This window comes from Sinocyclocheilus grahami, unplaced genomic scaffold (assembly GCF_001515645.1).
Source record: "Sinocyclocheilus grahami isolate Dianchi unplaced genomic scaffold, SAMN03320097.WGS_v1.1 scaffold24.1, whole genome shotgun sequence".
Taxonomy (NCBI): domain Eukaryota; kingdom Metazoa; phylum Chordata; class Actinopteri; order Cypriniformes; family Cyprinidae; genus Sinocyclocheilus; species Sinocyclocheilus grahami.
Genome location: NW_015505203.1, coordinates 235,172 through 242,377, shown reverse-complemented (window position 1 = coordinate 242,377; position 7,206 = coordinate 235,172). Strand labels below are relative to the sequence as shown.

Sequence of the window (7,206 nt, the reverse complement as noted above, 5' to 3'; positions counted from 1 at the left end):
TCACAGTGTTAAAAACTGGAGATGTTGTTCTCACAGAACCATGGGAGCCGTATTAGCTTATAACGTGTCACTAAAAATGTGTGTGGCATAGAAATCAAAACTTTGCAATGAATTCCTCTTAAAAACACTGTCAAGATTCCTGTTGAGCAATTACCCATATAAATGAATATAAAATTAAATTCCATCAACTCTGAACAGTACCACTGTTTGAATCTTGTGCCAGACAATGAAGGGTCTGTGATTGCACTTTTGTTGAATTTCATCATGCAGCAAATGTATATCCATCGTGTCTTAGTACTATAATCAAATTCAAATGCATTTCCAATATCAAACTGTTATTTCAATGGATGCACAAGCCTACTTTTTTGGTAGTGACACTGGATGTACACCAGCATGACCATTTAGAAGTTTGGGATTGGCAATACTTTTTTAATGTCTTGTTTTCACAAAGGATGCATTTATTTGATCAAAAATACAGTAAAAACAGTTATGTGAATGTGCCATTCCTGCAATGGCAAAGCTGAGCTTTCAGTAGTTATTACTCCAGTTTTCAATTTCATATGAACATTTTTTCCAAGATTCTTTGAGTTCAAAAGAACGTATTTTATTTGAAATAGAAATCTTTTATATCATAATGAATGTCTTTACTGTCACTTATTAATTTAATGCATCCCTGCTGAATGAAATTATTAAGCTCTTTCAAAAATAATTTTATTGACCCCAAACCTTTGAACGCTAACGTACCAAAGATACTTTACCTATTTAAAAATGGGCTTTTAGCAGTATGTTTGAAACACTGCTACCACTTACATAACGTGCACTCACTGCTAAATTTTTTGTAACATACCATGGATTCATCATGGACAGGGAAGCAGCATTTTCTCACTTCTCCCCAATATCAAACTCACGACAGTGAGTCTGTGCATTTAGCCTCCATATGGCATGCATGTACCATTATATCACCCCAACCAATGCAATGTACTCACAAACCTCTTCTTCACTCTGAAACTCTGTGTTGTATAAAATAAGAGTGTAGAAGGGCAAGATGGAGGGAAGGAAGAGTTGATGACAAAGTAGTGTGTTGTATGTCTTGGATATCCCTTCTCCTCTAGTAGTGCAGCACAGAGGCCCGTCGAGCCAAAATGGGTCAGAACTACTGACCCTGAGGCAAAAAGGTGCAACTAGCTAACTATCTAAGTCTTACTTTTGAATCAACCTGCTCTAATGATTGATTCCGAAACAGAATGGTCCCATCCCAGTCCTTCTCCACCAACCTCTTTCCCCCACGGTCTTCAGTCCTGAGTATTGAGGGCTCCCTCTTTAGTGGAAGCCCTCCAGCGGCAGCGGCTGGGGGTTGCTGGGCTCGAGGGAACTGCCGAACATCCAGCAAGTCTTTGTATTGGATCTCAGGCCTGATCATGCGTAGGCAAGCTTCCCACGTGGCGTTGTCTAGTCCCGACTGCAACTCGTAACCCAAGATCTTCACTAATCCACTCTGGAAAGGGCGGATGGACTTGTCCCGGATGCGACTGGCCTCTATGGGGCGGCCACCATCACGCAAGCAGATCCGAGTGAGAACCTCCCGTTTGGTCCTAAGCAGGGCCACCTCAGACTCCATCCTACTACGCCCGAAGCGCTCTACGTCCTGCCAGAAAGTGAGATTAAAAGCTTGGTAAAGGTGCCAGTCTAGTGCATTCCATTCACGTAATTTCGATCTTTGCTTGTCTGTTAATGCCAAAGGAGCTGGAGCTGCAGCCTTGACCACCCATCCTGATCTTCCACTGGGCATTTGCTGCCTGGCGTTCAGGCTAAAAGAAACCACAGCATCTAGCGGCCAGCAAAGAGCATGACGGAGCAGCACCATAGATTGGTCGAAGTACTCTGAGATAAGGATGAGCTTGAAGTTCCGACGCACTGCTGCCACACCGCGCTTGACCAGCCCGAGGCTGAAGTTGGAGGTATGATCCAGACCAAAATCAAACCACATCAGGTTGCGGGCATAATGGTTGTTTCGGAGTCTGGGGTCGTAGTACTTATAGGGGTTGTCTGCAAAATCACCTAGTCCTTTGGCACGCCTGAAGGCAGGGGCAACATTTTTATAGTAGGCATAGGAGGATTCAGCTAGAGCCACAGGGTTTCGAAGGATGGAGAAATAGAAGGTGTCAGCTGGCATGACCTTCTCAGCCTGCAATGAAAGTAAAAAAGAGAATCACATTACAAAAAGAATCATCTTTAATCATGTACCTGAAATAAAATATTGAATGTAAATGTTCATAGGAGATTTCTCATTTTTCTGCTTAGGTTTCTATTTAAAGAAAATAAAGATGCATCAATCAAAAGAATCTGATTATAAAATAACTTGCATGATTATTTGGTATTTATAATTAATGAAAACATAAATATACTTGGTTGGATGGTTTTTGCAATTTATGCTTTTTGATGCTCAAACTGATTTACACCAGAAAAACAAGATTAATACTAAAGAAGTAAATCGATTTTATTGCTAAGACCCATAAATAATTTATCAAAAGTGATTTTCAACATATCTTTTTGAGAAAATGCCAGCTATCATGTGATGTACCTCTGGTTTGTTGAACCGCATATGATTTCCCATAATGTCAAATTCTGCCACATGAGGGCCTCTGTATCCTTTCACCCTCTGGGCGATAAAGGGCAGTGGGTAGCCAAATTGGTACCCCACAGGCAGGGCAAATTTAAGGCCCCGCTCCTCTCCAAAGCGATAGAGCAAATTGAGAACGGTGCTGCTTGCCGTCTTGTGAGTCTTCAGGAACATGATGTGGGTGTGGGGCTGGCAAGACCCCAGAGAGTCCCCATGGGAATTCTCAGAGGGAAGAGCGTAGAGGGAATGACGTCTCTCTGGCTGCATCCAGCTAATGTGCAGAAAGAACAAATTATGATGTAAAAATGATAACCAGAACAAAAACGAATCTCCCGTTCCACTTGATATACTAAGAAAAATGACAAGATGGAGAGTGAAATGAACAAAAGAAATTAAACAAGACAAAAAGGCCTACCAGGTTATAGATAATTAAACAAGAGTGATAATTGGGATAAAGTGATTAAGGAAGTAGAGAATAAACAATGAATTCAGTGCTATTCTGAGAATGTGATATGCATATCATCACTTACAATTGCTGAGAGGCACATTATATATTATTAGAATAAATTAAACAAGAATACCCAAACAAAGAGTACTCTTGACTAGTTAAAGGGGTCATATGATGCTGCTAAAAAGAACATTATTTGGTGTATTTGGTGTAATGAAATGTGTTTATGCGGTTTAAGGTTAAAAAAACACATTATTTTCCACATACTGTACATTATTGTTTCTCCTCTATGACCCGCCTTTGTCGATTTTTACAAAGCTCATCGGTCTGAAAAGCGAGGTGTGCTGTGATTGGCCAGCTATCCAGTGCGTTGTGATTGGCCGAATTCCTCAAGCGTGTGACGGAAATGTTACACATGTGGAGAGGCAGTTTTAACATTAAGTGACATGACATCTGACGCACAGATGCCATTGGCACATGCCGCTATGCTCAGTGGCACTTCCGGTGGCACTTCAGGTTTTCAGTGGCATGTGTCAGTGGACAGTGGCATGTGTCACAAGTTTTAGTGACACTTTTAGTGACACATGCCACTCTCCACTGACACATGCCAATGAAAATCGGACAGTTCAGCTGTGTCATTTGGAGTTCGGTTTCGGTTTTCAAGTGGTATGTGTCAGTAAAACTTGTGACATGTACCTATGGACTGCATCCTGTGTCACTGACATTGTCACGATCATGTCGCAGTATGTTGCCTCCAGTTGTGACTGGCAGATGAGTTGAGCAGCTGTAATTGTAACACAAAAATCCTAAATAAAAAGCTGAATTTAGTGATTTTTAAATAAATGTCAATTAAACGTATTTACAAGTTTATTATACGTTTTTCAAACATGAGGTCAGTGTGTGGCACATCTGTATTTGAGTGGCAGATGACACTGAATATTGTGCAATAGCCTACCAGTGCTATTGTATGTGGGTGATCACGCAGACTACCCATTCTAGGATACACACGAGAAAAAAATTATCATGGATCACTACGAATGACGCTGCATGCACGTCAGTAGGTGTCAGTATAAATTTAACATTGGCCAGCGCCAGATTATCATCTAGATTTAATATTTTATATAGTAATATAATAATTATATATGAATTAAATGTAATTCTGTTTACAATTGTAACTGTGTAACAAGAAACACACACATATATATATATCTATATATATATATATATATCTATATATATATATATATATCTATATATATATATATATATATATATTTATTAGTATGAGCATGCATTTCTTCTGGAGATGCCTGAATGTTTTGTCAAAGCATTTGACTTTCTGCAGACACGTTAATAAGTACAAACTTTGTTTAATATAGCATAGATTTACATTACGTTGCAGACTTACATTAACCTACGTTGCGTTGTGAAAAGCCTGTGTCAAGGTCAAGCACACTTCTGAATGGTTGGTGTAAGTTTCATAAAGCACGTTAGAGTAGCAGACATCATAATGATTTGTGGCATTTTCTCATCAGTTTATATTTATATGTAGGCTAATTCCTGATTGGCAAGTATCAGTTAGTGGTGGCACATTTGATTAAAACGTTTATTTTTTTCTTTCTTTTTCTTGTTTTTTTTGTTATGGCCTCTGCATAGTCTCTATATTATTTTATAATTACAAATGATACAGCTGAACTGTCAAATCTATGCAAAAATGAAAAAACGCGTATTTACGTATTTGAATGCATTGCACAAAACTGGAACTGGGCTGGCTACTGGAAATAAACTTACAATGAACAATACTCATTAAGGGGCATAAGACACACTTTAATCTTAATATAGGAACTCAGTTTTTGTTGTACAAATGAACTCTGCAATGTAATAAATCGTATGTTTGACAGCAACATACTGTTAATTAATTCAATATCGTTCTGCCATTAAATGTACATTATGCAGCGACACCCAGCGGCAGGTGTCAGTCACTACCGAAGGTGCAACTGACACAAGACACAGTCCATTGACATGTGTCACAGGTTTTAGTGACACATGCCACTGTCCACTGACACATGCCACTGAGGACCGGAAGTGCCACCGGAAGTGTCACTGAGCATAGCGGCATGTGCCAATGGCATCTGTGCGTCAGATGTCATGTCACTTAATGTTAAAACTGCTGCTGCTCATGTGACGACCCTGGGCTGGTCTCCGCTTCGTCCACGGTGAAAGCCGATCCGGCGATCCACAGCGCGAAGTTGAAGTATTTCCTCAGCAACCAGCACGGATCAGCTCCAGACATGACGAAGCAGATATCGTCCTCTTTTGGAAGACCAAACAAAGTAGTTTCGCTTTCACCACGAAGCACACAGCGTCTTCACGATATGGCGGCGGCGGCAACAATACTACAGCGAGATTAAAAGTTACGCCTTCTTTCTTTGCGTGAACATTTGGGCGGCGTTATGCAAATCTTCTCACATAGTGAGGTAGATATGTGGGGGCGTGTTAGAACGAGCCATTTTAGGTAGGTGTGGCTGACTCTTAACTTTTATAAAGCATATCTCTTTGGATTTGACACTTTAGTCTTCGCAACTTTACAGATCTTCTTTATGCACCAAGAGCTTGTAACACTCCAAAGAGAAAGGAAAAATTCAAATCGCATCATATGACCCCTTTAAATTATATTTCTTAAAGGGATAGTTTAAAGGGATAAATTCAAACCTGTATGACTTACTTTTCAAACTATCTTCACTTGTGTAACATGTTCCACAGAAAGAATGAAGTCTTACAGGTTTGGAGCAGAATTAAAATGAGTAAATGATAACAGACGTTATACAGGTCTGTGGGGGTGGTAAACTATTTACGTGAGAACTGAATTTCTTTCCCAAAAAAGCCAGCCACAAATGTTTTTTACAGTGGGTTACTAAACCATTATTAAGTTCATATTAAGTTATATTACATTTTTTTCAGCTGGAAATAATCCAAAAACATTTAAGCAACATTATTTCTTAACATTGGGAGTTAATTGATAAAAATATGTAACCAAGCATGTGCTGTATAAGAATGCAGTACAAGATAACAAGAAAAAGGAATGAAGATAGGAATGACAGCATTTTCTTACCTTTTGTTGAAGATGACTCCCAGAAGTTGTCCCGCAAAAGCGATGACAACAAATACCAGAAGTGCTTTCCATACGGTCCCCAAACGATAACATCCCAGCCACCGCATTCTCCTATGACCAAGAGAAGGAGGGTTAGCCTCAGTTATGAAATTGTGCAGCACAGAAAGAGAGTGATATGTTCATTAATAAAGCATGAAATCATAACAGACCAACAAAAGGACATTAAAGGAGAAGAATATGAGCATGTGAAGTGTGAAATATGCACGAATGGAGAAGCCATAATTGGAAACACAAAAGGCACATTATGAAAAAGATTAGAGTCTGAAAATGGAAGACAAGTGATATGACAGGAAAACAGAAGACACAAACAGACAGGTGTATCTGTTGTCAGATCAAATCTACATATATAATAAACACACAAAAAGATTGAAGGCTGTTATCAGAAACTCTTTCCATGCCTGATGCCTCTATCAGCAAACTAGACTCTCTGCCACACAGGCTTTGATCAAAACGAACAGACTTTTGTCCAATGCTTTTTGCACAAACTAAGTTTGCATTAAAAACGGCTATAGAGGAAAGGTAAACAGGCAGACGAGATGCAAAAATGACCTGTTTCAATACGCTTGCCGCTGTCTTAAATCACAGCAGTCGCCGCTCTGAGCCTGACACACTTACCGAGCTGACCGTCTGAAAACCATGATAAAACCCGGCCGGTATCACTATAGATGGGCGCTTGATAACAGCAGCCACGGTGCATCTCGGACGATGCCTTTCAAATCTGCTCGACGGCGTCTGTGTAATGGAAGTGCTCCCTCCGCGCGTCCATGGTCCGACAGCAGAACGCCTGCACGACTGCAGTCAACTGCGTTAGATTTCCAGTTTGCTTGAGGTGCATGTGCTTCGCTTCAGCTTCTCGAAGACTCGGAAGACCAGCAGCTTGAGACGGAGAAAAGGGACTGCTTTGTGTTTTGGGTGAATGTGGGCGGGTGTTTAGTGACCAGTCTGCTGCTATGTGAGTCGAAGCCT

At 40.3% G+C, this 7,206-nt stretch overlaps 1 protein-coding gene across 1 annotated transcript; it reads right to left on the bottom strand.

Annotated features, from left to right (window-relative positions):
* Positions 1-710: 710 nt before the first annotated feature.
* Positions 711-6,929, bottom strand: LOC107561786 (galactose-3-O-sulfotransferase 2-like). Its single transcript, XM_016246272.1, has 4 exons — positions 6,856-6,929; positions 6,181-6,291; positions 2,582-2,891; positions 711-2,185 (listed from the first exon to the last, which is right to left on the bottom strand). Exons 1-4 carry the CDS (start codon positions 6,876-6,878, stop codon positions 1,190-1,192), a joined length of 1,440 nt encoding a protein of 479 aa, XP_016101758.1. The 5' UTR covers positions 6,879-6,929; the 3' UTR covers positions 711-1,189.
* Positions 6,930-7,206: the final 277 nt, after the last annotated feature.